Source organism: Neophocaena asiaeorientalis, unplaced genomic scaffold (genome assembly GCF_003031525.2).
Source record: "Neophocaena asiaeorientalis asiaeorientalis breed wild unplaced genomic scaffold, Neophocaena_asiaeorientalis_V1.1 scaffold78, whole genome shotgun sequence".
NCBI lineage: Eukaryota > Metazoa > Chordata > Mammalia > Artiodactyla > Phocoenidae > Neophocaena > Neophocaena asiaeorientalis.
The window spans coordinates 12,267,687-12,285,477 of NW_020175018.1; the positions used below are offsets into that span (position 1 = coordinate 12,267,687).

The 17,791-nt window shown below is 54.2% G+C and overlaps 2 protein-coding genes across 5 annotated transcripts in view; both read left to right on the top strand.

The window, feature by feature from the left end:
* The window catches only part of GARNL3 (GTPase activating Rap/RanGAP domain like 3), a 104,288-nt gene extending 99,183 nt beyond the window's left edge, over nt 1-5,105 (top strand). The window contains exons 24-27 of the mRNA XM_024762529.1: nt 539-677; nt 1,427-1,642; nt 2,878-3,004; nt 4,639-5,105. Coding sequence (XP_024618297.1) covers nt 539-677; nt 1,427-1,642; nt 2,878-3,004; nt 4,639-4,816 — 660 coding nt within the window. The 3' untranslated portion in view covers nt 4,817-5,105. The remainder of the gene's footprint in view (nt 1-538; nt 678-1,426; nt 1,643-2,877; nt 3,005-4,638) is intronic.
* A 3,082-nt stretch (nt 5,106-8,187) lies between these two features.
* Nucleotides 8,188-17,327, top strand: SLC2A8 (solute carrier family 2 member 8). Of its 4 annotated transcripts, none has more exons than XM_024762690.1 (10): nt 8,188-8,333; nt 8,425-8,587; nt 8,837-9,043; nt 10,481-10,580; nt 12,000-12,199; nt 12,932-13,075; nt 13,175-13,283; nt 14,020-14,187; nt 14,550-14,695; nt 16,248-17,327. In XM_024762690.1, exons 1-10 carry the CDS (start codon nt 8,278-8,280, stop codon nt 16,383-16,385), a joined length of 1,431 nt encoding a protein of 476 aa, XP_024618458.1. In that variant the 5' UTR covers nt 8,188-8,277; the 3' UTR covers nt 16,386-17,327. The 4 variants fall into 4 exon arrangements, with proteins under 4 accessions (XP_024618458.1, XP_024618457.1, XP_024618460.1 ...); XM_024762689.1 differs by having other exon boundaries at nt 8,218-8,333; nt 8,422-8,587; XM_024762692.1 differs by lacking the exon at nt 14,550-14,695 and having other exon boundaries at nt 8,218-8,333.
* Nucleotides 17,328-17,791: the final 464 nt, after the last annotated feature.

Sequence of the window (17,791 nt, forward strand, 5' to 3'; positions counted from 1 at the left end):
AGGAATGGCTGAATTTTGATATTTAGTTCCTTTGTTTTTTAATATAATTTAAGTTTAATAATGGCTGTGTTTAGCAGCCAGCTTGCAAAATCCCTGAAACTCAGTGTCCCTGAGTCCACATACCACCGCCGTTACCCCAAAACCAGCTCATCGAGGGTGTGCTTGAGTATTTGCTAAATCATGAGAACCCATTTCCCCACCTGTGACATGGTCTGACTGAATCCCAAACCCTCTCCAGTTCTAACCTCCAGGTGCCCGAGATCCGTGTCGGGGAAGTGTGTTGTGTCTGTGTTTGCAGCAGGTGTGTGGGAAATGGACTCTTTTCTATTGTGTATCAGCAAACAGATAAGCGGGTGAGGTTAGCGCTCAGGAAACGTCTGAGTGCAGAGCTGGAAGCCGCTTCCCCGGCTCGTTCCTGCACCACAGTCCCCAAGTGGGGGTGGGGGCAGTTGGGGGCCCTGCAGTGATGACAGAAGGGCCGGTGGGTGCAGGGCCTGTAACAGCAGGTGGCTCAGTAACGCCTTCTCTTTCTCTCTAGTCGGATATATACTTCACAGCAACCGCATCTGTGAATGAGGTCTCATCCGGAGGCAGCTCCAAGGGGGCCAGTGCCCACAATTCTCCTCAGACACCCCCGGGCAGAGATACTCCAGTGTTTCCTTCTTCCCTGGGGGAAGGTGAAGTCCAATTTTCACTGTCTTATGATAGATAGTTTTGATCCATTCTGATTTCTCTAGTTCATTGTCAAATACTGACATGTGACTACTGCCGAAGGAACTCACTATTTGAAGCCATAAAAAAACTTGCAGTGTGGTTGCATTCTTAAGAAACCTTGTGATAATGCCCCCCCCGCAAAAAATCCCATTATGAAAACAGTTGTTGCAATGGGGAGAAGGGAGCTGAGGGCTAGAGAGATTCCAACTTGCCCCAGCAAGTTATCTTTCCTCCAGGGATGTTAACAATATAGTAGGTTTTTATAGCTTAAAGGACATAGTCATACACACACATTACTCAGCACCCAACTTTCACTCTGCCTGGCTTCACCCTTGAACCCTGCCCGCAGGCCTTTGTTGTGGTTACTGCCTCGTGCTTTTCCTAACTTCTCACCACATAAGTCGTCACTGTGGCTCGTTGTCACGAGAGCGTGAAGCTCCCGAGCAGGACAGCTGTGCTTTTCTTGTCGACTCCTTTCTCCTGTAACCAGGAGTGGGTGCGTTTTCCCCCTTTTACCCATGAACACGATGCCCTTAGAACACAGAGCCGTCGGGTACCCTCACTCTATTGCCCCCAATGAGACTTGGGAGGTCAGCCTGCAACATAAACTCTTCCTTCATGCTAACTATGTTGAGGAACCAGGAATTATCCTCTTGTGAATAACATGAACTCTTCTTAAAGTTCTGATGTTCTTTTCGAACTCTTATTTCAGGTGAGATTCAGTCCAAAAATCTGTACAAGATTCCACTCAGAAACCTGGTGGGCAGAAGCATCGAGCGGCCTCTGAAATCGCCCTTAGTCTCCAAGGTCATCACCCCGCCCACCTCCATCGGCATCGGCATCGCGGCCATTCCTGTCACTCACTCCTTGTCCCTGTCCCGCATGGAGATCAAAGAGATAGCAAGCAGGACCCGCAGGGAGCTGCTGGGTAATGGCTCTCGATTCTCGTGTTTGCACTGTTTGTAAAGATACCCGCTGGTTTTATCTGTGGATATTAACTGTCCTCAAAAACAATGAGCGCTTTCATAAGGGATTTATGAAGAAATTACAGCACACCTACACCGAGGAACACTATACATCATTTACCCAATGACAATGATGTGTCAATCTGTATTTATTGATGTGGAAAGTGCCCAAACCATGTTCAGGGGGGAAAGGGCAGTTTGTAAAACAGTAGGTCTAGTCTGATATGACTTTTTTAAACATCAGTATCTACATATGTCTAATTTCCTAGGAAAGTGTCCAGAAGGGTTTATATCCTGAAGTCCTCAGATAACATTTCACATTCGTATATCCAAAATTTTAATTTACTTGGGTTTTTTATTTTTTTCCATATGCTTTGTTTTCTTGCCCATCTGTGGTACAGTTCAGTTATCCTTCTCAAAGCCCCTGGACTGTGGGGCAGTTCTATGGGGATGGTAGAGATGTAAGATCTTTGCTGTGCCCTCCTCTCTCAGTTTACAGGTGGGAGACCAGACCAGAGAGCATAAAGCACCATGATGATTGTGAAAATGCTAGACTGTTATAAAGATTTTTGTTCAGAATTTTGAAAACAAAATGAGGAAAAATGGAAATGTTATGTCAAACCAGTAAGAACTGGTTTGAAAACTTGAATTGGCATCTGCGCGGCATAAAACTGCAAGGACAGCTGGCCTCGGCACATGTTTCCTGACCAACTGGAGAAGGGGATTCGGACCACCTGACAGGGCAGGCCTTGACACTGGCAAAGGCAGTTGGTTTTAGAAGCTGGTGCCTTCCACGGCACTTTTTAAACATATGCATTGCTATTTTTAACCCACTATACCCTCAGAAAGCTTGATCTGCCAACTACTATTATATAAACCACTGTGCTTTTCAGAAATTGAATCTCTGAGCTGGAGAATTACAGTTTCCAGTGGTAGGACTGTAGATTTTCTCTCCTTCATTAAACTCCTCTGACTCTTTTTTTCCCAATACATATATTCGTTCTAATCAGAAGAAAAAAGACCTTCTACCAACAAGACAACCAGAAAACCATTTAAAAATATAGACTTTATCATCATTCTTCCTGCCTCGATCCCAATAACGTACCAATACCCAACCAAGAGGAAAAGGGCATTTTCTGTCTCTGTGGCAGCCCTGTGGTAATGACCCTCTGACCTGTGATTCTCCCCTGCAATCCAGGCCTCTCCGATGAAGGTGGACCCAGGGCAGAAGGAGCACCAAAGCCCAAGTCAAAAGCCCGGAAGCGGGTGGAAGAAAACCAAGGAGGCCCTAAACCAGGGACAGTGAGGTCAACTAGCAGCGAAAGGTAAAGAGGGACGCAGCCCCCAGCAGCCCCTTCTCAGGGTGGTGGCCCCTGAAGTCACAGGACAGCCACAGGGCCCTTCCTGCTGACTGAGGATGCCATGTGCCGGCCCCTTCGGCCAGCCACAGCAGAGGGTTAGCAGCCAGCTCCTCCCTGAGGATCCCCAGAGAACACTGCCTGCCAGGTAGGGGCCCAGACAAACAGGTGACCTCACTAGCAATCCAACAAATGCACATTAAAGTACACTGAGACTTTTTTTGCTCGCCAGATTGACAGGGATTTTTTAAAACAAGAATGCTCAGTAGGAGTGACAGGCGCTCTCCAGTACTTGTGGTGGGCGTGGAAACAGGTACAGCCTTTCTGGATGGCCGTTCAGTATCACGTGTCCATGAATATTTGTTGAATCCCACTGATTTGTCCCCTGAGGTTCTCTGTGTCCCTTGATAACATCTTGCCTGCTCCTGTGTGGAGGGCAAGGGGGCACGTGTCCAGGCTCCATTGAGTCATTCAACACACATTCTTGGAGCACCTGGCACTGAGCTGGGGATATGGAGCTGAACTTCAGGGGTTCACAGGCTGGTGGGAAAGGCCAACAAAGACATTCTAGGAATTACAGCATTCCAGGGTGGCAGGTGGTGCAGAAGAATGAGGGATGCCATCACACCACACCTGGGCCGGGGGTGGCGGGTCCCAAACATCAGGAAAGGCTGAGCCGGGTCTCATAAATCAAGCAAGCATTAGCCTGGCCCAGAGAGGGGCAGTACTCACTCACGCTTTAATCCAATGCACTTTCATTGAGCCCCTACTGTGTGACCAGGCCCCTGCACTTGTGGACTTTACATTCTAGTGTGGAGAAACAGATAATAAACCTGTGAACAAATAAGCAAATGCTATCATTTCCATTAGTGACAAGCACTGCAAGGAAATCTATAAGAAGGTAGTGATGGGGGTGGGGCAGATAGAAGGTCTACTTGAGGTGGGGGCTGGGAGTCAAGGAAGGCTTCTTGGAAGAAGTGGCATTGAGCTGAGCTTTGAATGAGAAGGAGCTGGGGGAACAGCCCCTCCGACGGCAGGAATAGCAGGGGTAAAGGCCCCGAAGAGAGAGAGAGAGAGAGAGAGAGAGAGAAGAGAGTGGGTCAGCTTGAGCACAGACAAGGATGCAAGGTCAAAAGCAGCCAGAGGCTGGGCCGGGGCTTTTACAGGCTCCATGAGTACCTGTTGAATGAATGAACTCCCTGAATTTGGTCAGGTTGGTTTTGCAGGTATCAAGAGAATGAGTGTCCTGAATGCAGGAGAAAATAGAGAGGGCGATGGGACGAGGCTGGAGGGGTCAGGCCGTGGGGAGCCAGGGGAGGGTTTTAGACAGAGTGACATTATCCCGACATTATCCCGATTTTCCACACAAACACCTGTGTGTCACCGCTGGCCTTTAAAACCCATAACCACCCGTGAGATCGGGCTGTCTGCCTACAGAACACCAGCTCTGCTGGGGTGGGGGTCACTCCTGCACTTCCCCACCTCTCCCCCATAATGGCAGGGGGAGGGGGAGAAGGGCTCCCGAGTTTAGGGGAACAGGAAACAGAGCAGCCAGCTCAGCGGTGCCCCAGGATCCGTTCACAGTGACTTTTCTCCTCTAGGATCACGTCGAGCTCCTTGGAAAGTCCTTCCACTTCTGAAGCCAATCCCGAGGGGCGTTACCAGTCGACAAGCTCCGACCCGGACCCTGTGGCTGAGAGAGAAGGCAGCCCTGTCTGGGGCAGCAGCCCCTTTCAGCTCACAGCTTCCTCGGACGAAGACATTATTGACTTGAAGTAAACAGAGTCCCAGTCGAGTTTGCCATCTTTAATTTTCTTATGGAGGTTTATACTCTTTAACCAGTTCCGACATCAGTTCTCAACAAAATGTGGCTTTTAGCCTGTCCGTGGTCTATTGGACCAAACCTTCTGCACCCTCGGCCAGTTTGGGTCACTCTCCAATGTCCGGTGCCATCTTAACCTTTGTTTCTTTCTGTTCAGGAACCATCAGTACCCTTGTAATTAAAGGTGGTAGATTTCATTGAGGTTTTAGATTGAAACTTTGAATAAATCAAAAATGTTCATTCTTATTTACTGCAACCTTCTCTTATATTTTATATACTTAGATGGAAAAGTTATTTTTTCATTACGGTTTTGTTTTGTCACATACTGTGTTTCTTTTATAAAGAAAAGCCATTGCTTTGAAAATTTATTATAAATAAGTTTTCTTTCTGCACCTTTGGCCCCTGTTGCTGTTTCAGTTCACTGTGATTGGAACCAGCTGCGTTTCTGCCTACAGACTTTTGAGAAAAGCTGAATTTTTAGATCTTCGAAACTCCTGCTTCTTTCTCTTTGTGTCTCACAAAAAATAATAAGGTATAGGAGCCTGTTAAAGAGTCTTAAGATTTTGGGGGGGGTATTGTTATTGTGAAATCATATAACCAAGAAACAGTTACTCTCCATCATCAGAATTATCATTCTCAAACTCCCTCCTCTTGTTCCAGTCTGCTTTGCTCTCTCACATGAACCAAATGAGTATCCTTCCTCTTATCATGTATCTGCCTTCCGTTGCTCCCTCCTTAAAGTGAGAAGAAAATGTGAGTTTGGCCAGGTGGGAATGAAACAGTGAGATGTCAGCCTCTAGCCAGGGGAAATCAAAGGAGGGAAACCTAGTTTCGCTGATATTGTACCAATTTTAAGCGGTATGAAGAAGACAATTTACTTTTGGCTTTAGTCTGATGGATTCCATTTTATTGTCTCGTCTTGCCTATATTACCCATCAAAAGAAACCTGAGATCATTTGCCTGTTAAAGTGGCTCTGAGGAGCTCTTCTGCAGGTCTTCTCACTAGGTGCAGAGGCCTGCGCTTGACATGACCTTGATCTGATAGATTTCACACAAGTTCTGGACCCTATCTCCTTCTGGGCCTTGCACACTGTGGGGAGATCTCCCCTCTCTGCCTGTGGCACAGACGGTCCAACATGAAGCATCCGAGCTGAAGGCTGCCTGGTCCCCTTCAGCAGAAGGCAACAAGATCAACTACATACTGTATCTCAACCTCACCTAAAGTTTTGTGAATTAGATTTTATTATTCTTGCTTTTCAGGTAAGGAAACTGAGGCTCAGAAAGGGGCAGTGATTTGAACCTGTGAGTTCTCTGATCCCAGAGCTGTGCTCTCTCTCTCTCCCTGTCCACCATACAGAGCCAGGCTGAGAGCCTTGTATCAGTTGAATCTGGCTGGTGTTTTTTGTGTTAAAATACTCTGTAAGCTTCATGAGCTTGTATGTGTGTCTTTCCTGTCATTTTTTGTTTTTTCTGAAGTTTCTTACTTCTCAGCCTGGAATAGAAAAACCAAGGGCTATTTAGACCATTCTTTCAAAGAGATTGGCAGCAAGTGGCACCCCATGATTTGACAAGAGTCACAGATCTGAGGAGTGGATGTAGAAACGGCAAGAGGTGGGCCCTACTAAACAGACTGATGGAGCTTAGCTTACAAAGGGGGCGCGGAAGGCAGACCTGGCAGCAGGGTCTGCTTACAAAGGCCGAGAAGTGAACACTGCACACTCACGGGGAGGGAGATGACCAGCCAGAGGGCAGGAGCAGCTTTGTAGGGATCCGTGGCTCAGAGGACTGGCTGGCCTTAGCTGGGCTGGCGGATCACCCTGTTTACAGAAGCCTCTCTGCATATCCCTCAGGCTGAATTGCAAAGTAAACCGTCTAAGTGCAGCGTTTGCCCTTGAAGTCTGAGGCATCCCTCCTCTCTGCAAACATCAAGTACCCACTGTCTAGAGCAAGAGATCATGTCCATTGGGGGAGGGAGAGAAGTAAACAGGTGATCACAAGCAATGATAAGTACTAAACATTTATGACTGGAGCACAGATGCTGAGGAAGCACAGAGGGGCGGTTGCCTGTCTTGAAAGACAGTACTATCAGGTGACTGCACTATTCGTACAGGCTAGCATTTGAGTACCTGGCATGTGCTTGGTCTTTTTATATATTGCCCCTACTCAAAACCCTCCTGCAAGATAGTTAACTGTCATCTCCACTTAGAGATGAGGAAACAGAGGGCCAGAGAGGGATTAGAAGCTAAGCCTATCACTCTCTTAGCCCTGGTTCTTGCCGGAAACACACAGCACTCCACCGCAGTTGCCTGCACCCAGAGAGTGCGGCATACAAACGGTGAGATTCTACAGCGCACTGACTTCATCGCACTCACCTCCAGCAGTGACCTGGGTGCACGCACATAGGCTGGCTATTAACATCCGCAGGGGACTCAAAATTGGGAGATATTAAGATGAAGATTCCAAAGTCAGGGTTACCTATGAAGTGAGTGGAATTTAACAGGGAGGGTAGAGCTCACTGATTTAAGCCCAGATCAGTCATAGCTATGAGGCATGAGGGACCCCGCCCAACACAGGACCTCAGCACCCGAAGGTCCTGGTCATCGTCGGCAACCTGGGCCTCCCCCCGCCCCACCCCAACCCCGAGTCGTGACGAGCACGGAGGTGGGCTGTGGCGCCAAGGGCCACGCCTCTGCCCCGGCAACGAAGCTGGAGCGCCAGGCTCGGCATCCGAGAGAGTGGGCCAGAACCGTTGTTTGGAGACTTTCCGCCCTGCGGCTCTAGGTGGGCAGAAGTGCCCAGGCCCCAGGGCAGCGGTTAACGCCGAACAGGAACCGCAGACCCGACCACGGAGGGGAGTAGCTGCTGCCCAGAGTTGGGACGGGAAGTTCTGGGCGCGGCCCACGTGCTCCGCCTTCGTCCAGCTCCTAGCCCCATTGGTTGAAGCTAGATTGAGAGGCGGATCCAGGCACAAGTGCAATCCCCGCCCTCTACCCTCATTGGCCGGCTCTGTGTAAGGCATCTATATGACCCCGCCTTCGAGCTCGCATCACACTCCTATTGGGTGGCTGTGTGCTCCGACCCAGCTACAAACTCCTATACACTGGATAGGATACACTGGATAGCCCCACCTATACACTGGATAGCTCTGTCCTAGGGGTGGTTCCAGTGCTCGTCGCCTACCGGCTCTTTGCTTCCATTGGTCCGCTTTGACTTCAAGGGCGGCTCCTAGCGCAGAGGCGAACACCGCCTTGCGTTCCCATTGGTTGCTCCCATACCCGCTGCCGTTCCGACCCCGCCCCAGAGCCACCACTCACCGTTCATTGGCTGGCTCTGGCCTGACAGGCCGGTGCAGGCCACACTCGCGGGACCCGCAGCAGTTCGGGCGTCGGAGCGGACCGGGCAAGCGTTGGCGGCGGACATGACGCCTGGGGACCAGGAGGAGACCCAGCCGCTCCTGCGGCCGCCGGGCGGCAGGTGAGCGGACAGGGGAACCCGAGCCCCGGGGGCGCTGCCTCGCCCCTCCCGCTGCGCCAGGCCCCGCTCACCGACCTCCCCGTCCCAGCAGCGCTCCCCGCGGCCGCCGCGTCTTCCTCGCCGCCTTCGCCGCTGCTCTGGGCCCACTCAGCTTCGGCTTCGCGCTCGGCTACAGCTCCCCGGCCATCCCGAGCCTGCGGCGCGCCGCGCCCCCGGCCCTGCGCCTCGACGATGCCGCCGCCTCCTGGTTCGGGGTGAGACCTTGGGCTCACGCTCCAGCCCTCCTGGGACCCTCCTTCGCCCACCCTTAAGATGGGCGCCAGGACCCTCCCCCTGCCTGGCTTCGGGCGGGCACTGAGACCCTCCGCCGAGTACGTCCCGGCTCCCCTGCCAGGGGTCGCCCATCCCCTTCCCCCAAGGCCGCTGAGGGTGGGGTAGAGGGCGAGGTTGGGCCGCGGCACCACCGGCGCCCCCTCCTCAGCCGGCGGTCGCCCCGCCCCCAGGCCATCGTGACCCTGGGCGCCGCGGCGGGGGGCGTGCTGGGCGGCTGGCTCGTGGACCGCGCTGGGCGCAAGCTGAGCCTCCTGCTCTGCGCCGTGCCCTTCGTGGCCGGCTTCACCGTCATCACAGCGGCTCAGAACGTGTGGATGCTGCTCGGAGGCCGCCTCCTCACCGGCCTAGCCTGCGGCATTGCCTCGCTAGTGGCCCCGGTGAGTGTGTCCCCCAGCCTGGCGCCCTGGGACCGGGGAGAAGGAGCAGACCTGGGGGCCTTGTTTCTCCCTGGCTGCGGCCTCCTGCCTGCCTGGCACCATGCCCCTTCCCTGCTTCGTCTTCCTTACACTCCAACGGGCCTTGGAAATAGCCGCTGTTATTGTCCTTGGTTACAGATGAAGTGAGCTTAAGAAACCTGAAGTCCTTTGTTTAAGCTAGTCAGTGGTGAAGCTATTTCTGGAGCCCAGGATGGTGTCACTTAACAGGCTCTCTCTTTTGCTCCACAAATAAGATGGCACCTGTAGATGGTCAACAGAAGCCTCACAGTATGGCTCAAATCCCCGCCCCACCTTGTCATTCAGACCACTGACTACAGTTAAGTAGGAAAATCCTGTTCTGGTTTGTCCCCAGGGGCAAAGGCTGCTGGGACCTGCCGCTCCCCTTCATTGCTCAGGAACAGGTCCTCCAGCCACTTCCCCTGCTTCTCTCTCACCACCTCCTGACCCAGCACTTCCCAGGCTGCCTTTGGAGCTGGACATCTGGGTGAAATCCCGGCTCTGCCACTTACCAGGGCAGAGCGCCTCTCTGCGCCTATAAAATGGGAATAATGGCATTACCTTGTGCTGTGGTTGTGAGGCTTCAGTGAGACCCTGCACATACAGCCCTGGCCCTCGCATGGCCTGTGGAAGGACTTTGGACCCTGGCAGCTGGGGTTGTGGGGTCAACCCAGCTGGGTTTGGATGATCAACCACCCACACCCTAACCTGGTCAAGATTGAGAGCAGTAGCTCAGAATCCATCCCTTTGCACCTACCACTCATTTCAGCTGCATTTGCTGGGTAACAGGCAGCAGCTAGGTTGGATTTTATATTTTGGAGGGTTTTTTTTACTGGGCAAAAGCACACTTGTCTTAGACATGGGCATAAGGTATGGAATAACCTAGAAGCATAGGCAAGGGCTTTCTGGCTCCCGAGCCCAGAGGATGCCGTGGCAGTCACTGGTAGCAACTGAGGTGAAGAGTTCCTGCTTTCACTCCAGGGGCACCACTCAAAGTATGGTCCTTGGACCAGCAGCCTGGGTGTCACCTGGAGTTGGTTAGAAAGGCAGAATCTTGGACCTGGACCACCGCACACCTATTGCATCAAAATTTGCATTTTTTCAAGGGTATACATACAATAAATGAAAGGTTGAAAAGCCCTTCTCGCCCCCGCCCCACACACATAGCAGCCACTTCTATACCCTTTAAACACCTGCTGCAGGTCACTTGGTGGGGGCAGGGAGGTATGCGGAGGGCTCTGCTGACCAGGACCTGCAGTTAGGAGCCCACTGGGCCTGTAGCTGCCCCAGCCAAGGCTCTCCTCAGCTCTGAATGGTTGAGACTTTTCAGTTTTAAGAACTCTTCGACCCCAAGTAAAATCCCATCTTAATTACCAACAGGTATATATCTCCGAAATTGCCTACCCCGAAGTACGGGGGCTGCTCGGCTCCTGTGTGCAGCTCATGGTCGTCATAGGCATCCTCCTAGCCTATCTGGCAGGTAGAGTTTTCGTGTTATCTCTCTTGGTAACTGTTAATGGCTCCGTGGCTATTTTACAGATATAGAAACTGAAGTTCAGAAAGGTCAAGGGATTTGCCTGAGGTCACACAGCCACTGCCCAAGATGCCAGGTTCCCAGACCACCTCCCTGAGACCCTGGGTCACGTGGGTCTTGGGACAAAGTTCTGGGGAGAGCTGGAGAAGGTGATGTCCTCATCTTCCCAGAGCAGAAGCCCATTCCAGGAGTGGGGGGAGGGCTGACTGGTTAGGTCAGTACCCCGCTGTGTGGTGACAAACTAGGGTCCTGGGGGTGGAGGGGGCACTCCAGAGTCTTTAGCCTAAGAGCTCGGAGGACCCAAGCCTGTCTCCCTCAGAATCAGTACTGGATTTGCAGCCTGAAGGAGGCAGGTTCCAGGGGACCCGAGGGTCAGAGCTGGGGCCAGCGTGAGGAAGCTTCCAGAGGCAGACTGGAACTGAGCTGGGATAGAAGGAGGGCAGGCTTCGTATCTGACAGTGCCAGGTTAGGGGAATCTGCCAGTTACTAGCTGTGTGACCTTGACCTAGTCACACCGCCCCTGGGAGCCTCAATTTCCCTGTCTTTAAGTGGAGATAATCCTACCTAGTCCGAGGCTGTTGAGGGATTAAGTGACACTGTGAAAAGAGCCTGGCAGCAGGCCCCAAATGAGAATTGTCAAGGAATGGCCTGAGAACCGCTGGGGGGGTGGGGGTTTCGGGCCTGACTGGCCGTGGCAGGGCCTGGGGCACGTGCCCTCTGGTTCTTCAGAGTAGCTGACCTGCGGGTCCGTGGTCTTTCATTTTGACCCCCTTAACCATCCTGAGTCTCATTCAGAGTCCTGCCAGCAGTCTAGCTGCCTTGCGGGGCCAGCAGTATGCCAGAGCCCCTGCACAGACACTGACGTTCGGGACAGACGTGGGTCACACCCGTAAAATTTCCTCCAGGTCATCATAATCTGCACTTTCATTGATCAGTTTCTGTGAGTTTTGATTGACTGGTTTTCAGTGAAAAGTCTCCCCCGACTCTGTCGCTCTTCCTCTCCGGAGGCGCCAGCCTTGCCTGCTTCTCGGCAGCCTTCCTGAGAGTCTGCATGTAGGAGGACTATGCATATTTATTCTCCTGCTCCTACCTTTTAGACAAATGGTGCCATATACCACGTCAATACATAGCGAGCGCCTTTGTTTAATGGCTACATAGTCACTGATATACCCCCCATCGTTTCCACAACATTTAGCAATAATAATGACGATATCAACAACAAACCTGAGGGTAGCCATGCAAAGGTAGTGAGGTCCCCACCCCTTAAGCTGAGTCCCTGGGGTCGGCGAGGGGGCAGGCACTCCCAGAGAAGGTCCAGGCTGGCTCACCCCAGCTCTGATGTCTGACCCACCCCGCCCCACCCAGGCTGGGTCCTCAAGTGGCGCTGGCTGGCTGTGCTGGGCTGTGCGCCCCCCTCCTTCATGCTGCTGCTCATGTGCTGCATGCCTGAGACCCCTCGCTACTTGCTGACCCAGCACAAGCGCCAGGAAGCCGTGGCTGCCATGCAGTTCCTGTGGGGCTCCGAGCAGGGCTGGGAAGAGCCCCCGGTCGGGGCCGAGCACGAGGTGAGGGGCTGGGAGCCAGAGCTGGGGGGAGGGGGCCATGAGGTATCACCCCTTTGCAGCCAGGGGAGGTCAGCACAGTCTGCTGCAAAGGCTGTACACACACAGTGGCGGGTGGGATCAGGGGTGTTGTCCTGCTCGAGCCCTGCTGCTTGGCTGGGCCCCAACCTTGGACATCCCTGGGAAAGCCTGAGCCTTGACCTTCCTGTCCCAGGAAGAGAAAGGCCGGGCCACATCAGAGGAAAATGCAGGTGCAGATTTGAGGACTTAGGTTTTTTAAACAGGGAGTTGTCAGGCAGGGGAGAAGACTGAGTCTCTGCCCCTTACCTGCTGTGTGACCTTCCCATCTTTAGCCCTAGTTTCTTCATCTGTAAACTGGGAGTCACAGCACGTGTCTGGCAGTGGTGGTGAGAATCAGTGGGGCGTGGGGAGGCGCTTGGCCCAGGCCCAGACCCCAGGCTAGTGGGATTCGGGAACCCTGGGCTCTTTGCTCATAGAACATCTTTGTGGATCCCCCAACAAATCAGGAATGGACGTGGGGAGGTGAAGATCTTGTTACCTTACAAATTGGAGGCTAAAGTGATGCAGGGACCTGAAGTAGAGGCTTCAGGTGGGGCCGGGACAAGGAGCAGAGGCTTCCTTACTCCACCAGGCCTCAGGACGGTGGGCTCAAAGCTGGGGCGCCCTCGGGACAGGGTAGGGAGAAGCACTGATGCCCGGTCTCCGTCTGAGCAGGGCTTCCACTTGGCCCAGCTGCGGCGTCCTGGCGTCTACAAGCCCTTCATCATCGGCATTTCACTGATGGCCTTCCAGCAGCTGTCGGGCATCAACGCTGTCATGTTCTACGCAGAGACCATCTTTGAGGAGGCCAAGTTCAAGGTAAAGAGGCCTCTGCCCAGGCCTGCCTCACTTGGATGCCATATGGGTGGGACCTAGTTCCGGGGTCTTCGCCTGATCCACCTCGGCCCGTCTCCTCAGGACAGCAGCCTGGCCTCGGTCATCGTGGGGATCATCCAGGTGCTGTTCACGGCCATAGCGGCCCTCGTCATGGACAGAGCCGGGCGCAGGCTGCTCCTGGCCTTGTCAGGTGAGGCCCAAGGGTGACGGCTCAGCCCTCTGCAGGTGGGTGGCCCAGGCCAGCCTCCCACCACAGGCTGGAGGGTCTTTGCTGAGGTCACCACGTTGAGGGAGGAGGACAATGGCTGAGTGTCCCTGAGAACAAGGCCAGACTTCAGGAGAGTTCTCACTGAGCACGTGTTTGAGACCAGGCCCGTGCTAACCACATCGCTGCATCACACCTTAACCTTCACAGTGAACCTACAAGAAGGTGCCATCAGGGCCCAGTGTACGATGAGGAAACTGAGGGCCGGGCTGAAGCGGCTCAGAAGCTTGTGGTCTTTCTGGGCAAGTGACTTTACCTGAGCCTGTCTTCCCTCTGTGAAACGGGGTAGCTGTGGGCCATTGTGAGGGTCAGGAGATGATCCGAGTGAGGCGCCTTGTGTTCTGAGCCCTACCGAGCACCTGGTGCTGCTGGGAAAGCAGGTCTGGCCTCTGGCTGCTCCTGCTTCCTCAGGCCGGGGAGGATCCGCTTCCAGGAGCTTCTTGGAGTTTGCTGAGGTACAAGGTCCAAGCCGGGGCTGGCAGGGCCGGGCTGGGGTGAGTGCAGCCAGGCAGGGCTCTGCTCACTGCCCGTCTCAGAGGCATCCGGGCCACGTTGCTGTGGCCCACAGTGCACTGAGACTCCCGCCCCCCAGTGCCACGTGCCCGGGCTGTGGGCCGCCTCCCCCTGCCCTGTCCCGCCCACTGCCGCGCTCCACCTGCAGGTGTGGTCATGGTGTTCAGCACCAGCGCCTTTGGCGCCTACTTCAAGCTGACCCAGGGCGGCCCTAGCAACTCCTCGCACGTGGACCTCTTGGCGCCCGTCTCCATGGAGCCCGCCGGTGTGGGGCTGGCCTGGCTGGCGGTGGGCAGCATGTGCCTCTTCATCGCTGGTGAGTGGGGGGGGCTGGGGGAGGGTGAGGGAGCCGGGTTCCTGTGGCTCCCAGCGAGGCCAGGCCTACCCGCCCTCACCTCTGCGTCTGCAGCTCTGACCGTGTACCAGGCACCAAGCTGAGCCCGTCTCTGCTCCTCTCACACGACTACCACGACAGCCCTCCAAGCAGGCCCTTCCTTGTCCCGTTCCGTAGCAAAGGCCTGATGCATAAGAAGTGAGGACAGTGGCCTAAGACTCCAGGGTGGCATCCAGGCCCCCTCAGGCCACAGCTGGGCAGCCCCGCAAGGCTTCAGCCCAGGTGGTCTGCGGCGAGCCGAGGGTCCAGCCCTGTGGGCCCTGACGCCTATCTTGCTCCCGCAGGCTTTGCTATGGGCTGGGGACCCATCCCCTGGCTCCTCATGTCTGAGATCTTCCCTCTGCACGTCAAGGGCGTGGCCACAGGCGTCTGCGTCCTCACCAACTGGTTCATGGCATTTCTCGTGACAAAAGAGTTCAGCAGCCTCATGGTGAGTGCGGACCCCGGTGGCCTCCCCCTCACGCAGTAGTCGGCAGAGAAGCGCTTTTCAGAATTGCTCTTGTTGCGAGAGACTTGGGGTCCGTGGCTCTGCATGCAGGCTGAGGCCCCAGCATCTTGCGACACCATCTTGGTCAGGGGTGAGGGGGAGCAGACAGGCCGGGCCGGCGAGAAACCCAGGCTGTGGCCACTCAGGAACCTCCAGGCTGTCCAGGTGGAAGGACAGCAGAGCTGACCTTGTCCTCCACTGGACTCTGGGGACACGGGCTGGGAAGCAGGGCTGTGAGAGAAACTCCGGCTTTGGAGTCAACAGGCCTGGGCTCCGTCCCCATCTTGGCCGCCTCCCTGCTGGGTGGCGTTGGGTGTGCTGTTCACCTTTCTCTGAACCAGCTTCCCGGACTAGAAATGGAGAAGGGTAGCATACCTTCCTCTTAGGGTTGATGGGAGTGTCAGTTCAGTTCAACATTTTGCCACCTTCTCATGGATGCACTGACACAGACATGGTCCCTGCCTCAGGGCCTCCCATCCAATAGTGGGGACCACTCTGGTGCAGACAGTCAAGCCATTTTTTCAGTCATTCGTCTCCCCCCAGGTCTCCTGGTACCTACCACGTCCTGGCCTGTTCAGGGTGCCAGAAGAGCAGTGAATGGGATGGACAGGGTCCCCTTTATGACAAGGACTGGCATGAAGTGGACAGTGGTGGGAGGGTGAAGCACCGGGAGGCTGGGCTGGGGCAAGGGGAGGCAGATCATGAGAGGAATGGATGCTTGGGGCTGGACCGGACTCTGTAGAGCCTGCGCTGCCCTGGGGAGCATGTCAGGAAGACCAGAGCAGAGGCCTGGGGGCAGAAATTACTTGCTGGGAGCTTGGAGGGGACAGACAGTAAAGGAGGGGTATGGCACCAAAGGACCTAAGAGGACCTGGGGGTGTACAGTGCTGAGAGGCCAAGAGAAAGGCTTCAAGGAGCAGGGGGTGGGGTCACCATGTCCCAGAGGAAGAGGAGCTGAAAGGGAGCGGCCTTTGGTTCTGGCACCTGGGAGGTCACTGGGGCTGGGCTGGGAGAGTGGACTGACTCTGACCGAAAGTCACCGCTCCCTCCCCGCTCCACACATGGGCCCTGAGTGTCCCCGTGTGTGCACACGCCCCCATCGCCACCTGCCGATAGCTCCCCCATTTCCTCCCGCACCAAGAAGAGACGCCTAAGGCGGCAGGGACCACAGAGGGCGGGGCCAAAGCTGAGTGTAGAGCGGAGGTCTGTGGGCCGTGAGGTCAGGCGCTGGGGGAGGAAACCCAGCTCTCACTTGATAGCAGGTCTCTGACCTGGGGGCAGTCACTTCGTCACAGTGAGCCTCAGTGTCCCCGCCACACAACTTCACACCTTGGACGGTGCTCAGCTCAGGCTTCTGGATGGTGGACTGCAGAGCCCCCTCCACTCCCCTGAGCCTGGGCAGGGTGGGCCCCGACTGGGGCCTAGGCTTCTCGGCTGGGGCATGAGGGCTCCTGACCTGCCGCGTCCATGCATGGCCTCTCCACTCTCTTTGCAGGAGGTGCTCAGGCCCTACGGTGCCTTCTGGCTGGCCGCTGCCTTCTGCATCTTCAGTGTCCTTTTCACTCTGGCCTGTGTCCCTGAAACCAAAGGAAAGACTTTGGAGCAAATCACAGCCCATTTTGAGGGGCGATGACAGCCCCTTCCCGTGAGTGGCTGCCCCTCCTAGCTGGACCAGCTTTGGGCCTCGGAGGGGATGGTGCCTGCCTGTGACTCCAAACTGAGCCTCAGCTGGAGTCTGGACGCCCCGCCTGCCCCCAGGGAGTCAGAAGCCAGGACTGTAGCCCCTTGGAGCTTTGTCCTCTGGGGCCCCACCTTCCTGCCCAGCTCTCTACAGCCCAGTGAAGCACGGGGACAAGGTTCCCAGCCCCTGGGTCCAGTTTCCACTGCTGCCCTGTGACTCTTGTGGAGGGAACATCTCGGAGACGCTTCATTGTGCTGTGGTCAGTCCTCCACGTGCCATCTCCATCACGACACAAAAGTGACAGCGGAGAAGGGGGACTCTTGATTCCTCGTTTTCTGGAGAAGATGCTTTTGGAGGCTGGGTGATGGCCATGGTTACTCCTCTCACATGGCTGCATTATCAGGAAGGAACTTTGCCAAATAAATATTTGACTCAGAAAATCAGGTCGTGACCTCTTTGTGTGGGCTGCAGTCCAGAAGGGCATTTTCCTGTCCCTTCCATAAAACTAGGCCTCCCACAGACTGTCTTGCCAAGAACATCTATGGATCTGCTTTCTCATGGTCAGCTAGGCTTGCCTTTGGCACTTGGAGGTCATTTCTGACTCTTTCCTTGGGTTCAGTCCCCTGAATCATTAGTCATCAAATCTTGAGTTCCTCCTGCAAAAAAGAAGCCTCTCTTCATATTAACTTTAATGGAGCCAGAAGTCTTTTACAAATTACTTTTATTGTCTACTGTATAAGTAATACGTGTTTATTGCAGGAAAACTGGAAAACACAGATTTATGTAATGTAATTATTTTTTATGGCAGTTAACATCTGCTAGGCACTATCCTAAGTACTTTACAAGTATTAACTTTATTTAGATAAATAATAAAATATTCACACCTGCACCTTACCAGAGAATCTCGTTCTGTCTTAAAAGATCTCTCCCCCAACATACATGCTTCCCAGCATCACTACACAGAAGTGGGACGCCCTACTTCCCATTCTGTAACCTGTTTTTATTCACTTCTCAGGCTGTGCAGCCCAGCATGTGCCCACCTTGACATCTTGTATTAAGCTTTGGAATGAGACCGAATGAGACCGGAGACAAGGGGAATGGAAGTGTGGAGTGGTCCAGGGCAGAGCGGTGGGGGACAGAGCAGGACAAGTCGCTTAACTTCCCTAAGCCTCGGTTCATTCATCTGTAAAATGGGCATAATGATGTTATCTCCCTCGTGGGGTTGTTATGAGGATGAAAGGAGATGATCATGTAAAGCACTTAGATCTGAGGATGGCACTGAATAAGTGCTCAATCAGTTTAGCTGCTGGTGGTGGTAAGGCTGTGCAGGTGAGGGTGGGAGGCTGTGGTGGAGACGG

What these genes read in the sequence shown, in the direction of transcription:
- SLC2A8 (XM_024762689.1), top strand. Translation starts at nt 8,278, where the DNA reads ATGACGCCTGGGGACCAGGAGGAGACCCAGCCGCTCCTGCGGCCGCCG. An exon ending in CTGCGGCCGCCGGGCGGCAG is followed by an intron (nt 8,334 to 8,421) that starts GTGAGCGGACAG and finishes TCCCCGTCCCAG; the next exon opens with CAGCGCTCCCCGCGGCCGCC. An exon ending in CCGCCGCCTCCTGGTTCGGG is followed by an intron (nt 8,588 to 8,836) that starts GTGAGACCTTGG and finishes CCCCGCCCCCAG; the next exon opens with GCCATCGTGACCCTGGGCGC.